This window comes from Cynoglossus semilaevis, chromosome 15, assembly GCF_000523025.1.
Source record: "Cynoglossus semilaevis isolate Cse_v1.0 chromosome 15, Cse_v1.0, whole genome shotgun sequence".
In the NCBI taxonomy this organism is placed as follows: Eukaryota; Metazoa; Chordata; class Actinopteri; order Pleuronectiformes; family Cynoglossidae; genus Cynoglossus; species Cynoglossus semilaevis.
This window is the reverse complement of record NC_024321.1, coordinates 18,344,766-18,345,977: the sequence shown is the minus strand read 5'-3', so window position 1 is coordinate 18,345,977 and position 1,212 is coordinate 18,344,766. Positions and strand designations below refer to the sequence as shown.

The window sequence follows — 1,212 nt, the reverse complement described above, 5'->3', positions numbered from 1 at the left end:
ACAACCGCACGCAGAGCAACAGCCAGCAGCAGCAGCAGCAGCAGCAGCAGCAGCATCGAACCCTCACTAAGATCCGACCCGGAGTTCAGACGCGACGCGACGAGACGGGACTTTTCACCGAGATGCAGGGCCTGAGCTCCCGGGCGCATGCGTTCTCGGTGGAGGCGCTGGTCGGGAAACCGTGCAAAAGGATGAAAGTGTGTGAAGGACACGAGCCGAAGTCGGACACGGACCGCGGCTCGGACCCGAGCATCTTCACCGGTGAGATGGAGAAAAGAGAAACGAGCGGAATTTCCAGATCAGCCAACTTCGTAAAAAGTAAAAAAAAACAATATTTTTTACGCACAACAACAGACGTGGTTTTTACTTTTAGCTAAAATTAGAACTTTTTTTTCTCTTACTTCGTTCGGATGTTTAGTTTCTGTCTTTAATTTAAAGTTAACTTTGATGACAACAAACACCGACCCTGCTCCAAACTTCAGGCCATGTTACATTCAAAACTGTAATTGTTCCGTTATTTTGGACTTTCAGGCCAAAGGAAGAAAGCAGGTTCCGCACCGAGCCGGCGGTCGGAGCCGGAGCTCGAGAGCGAGGAGGAGGAGGAGGAGGAGGAGACCGAGGCTGCAGCCGGAGGAGAGGAGGACAAGCCCAGGGAGAGCAACTGCCGCCCGGACAGAGAGATCCGAGTGGAGCTGCAGGGCTCCGAGCTGTGGAAGAGGTTCTATGAGATCGGAACCGAAATGATCATCACCAAGGCTGGAAGGTTCGGTTCGAAGAAACAGTTCTGACCCAGATGAACTCCAGACTTGGAGACTGTGGATCTGTGGATTTTTAATAAGAAGTTCATGCGATAATTTTTTGTCTTCAGTTCAGAATTAACTGAACTAATGAGTAATTTATTCAGCTGCATTTAATAATAATAATATTAATATTAATAATGACAATAATAATAACACGAATATTAATAATAATATCACTAATAATAATAATCTGTGATTGAGGAGTGTGTATTTTCATAATTAAATTTTGTCCTTTTTATATTTAATTTCTTAACTTCAAAATAACAGATTTTGTTTTTATATTACAGTATAATCAACATTTTATCTTTTGTGTCATTCCGTTGTCACTGTGACGTCAGCAGAATGGTTTAAAAATGTCATATTCACACGTTAGAACAGGTGGACGTTTATAAAGGGAGAAAATATTTTTTTT

At 43.2% G+C, this 1,212-nt stretch overlaps 1 protein-coding gene across 1 annotated transcript in view; it reads left to right on the top strand.

Annotated features, from left to right (window-relative positions):
- The first annotated feature begins 29 nt into the window (after positions 1-29).
- tbx22 (T-box transcription factor 22) overlaps positions 30-1,212 on the top strand; it is a 6,439-nt gene continuing 5,256 nt past the window's right edge. Inside the window, exons 1-2 of the mRNA XM_025063372.1 lie at positions 30-342; positions 532-763. Of these exons, the coding sequence (XP_024919140.1) occupies positions 123-342; positions 532-763 (452 nt within the window). The 5' untranslated portion in view covers positions 30-122. The remainder of the gene's footprint in view (positions 343-531; positions 764-1,212) is intronic.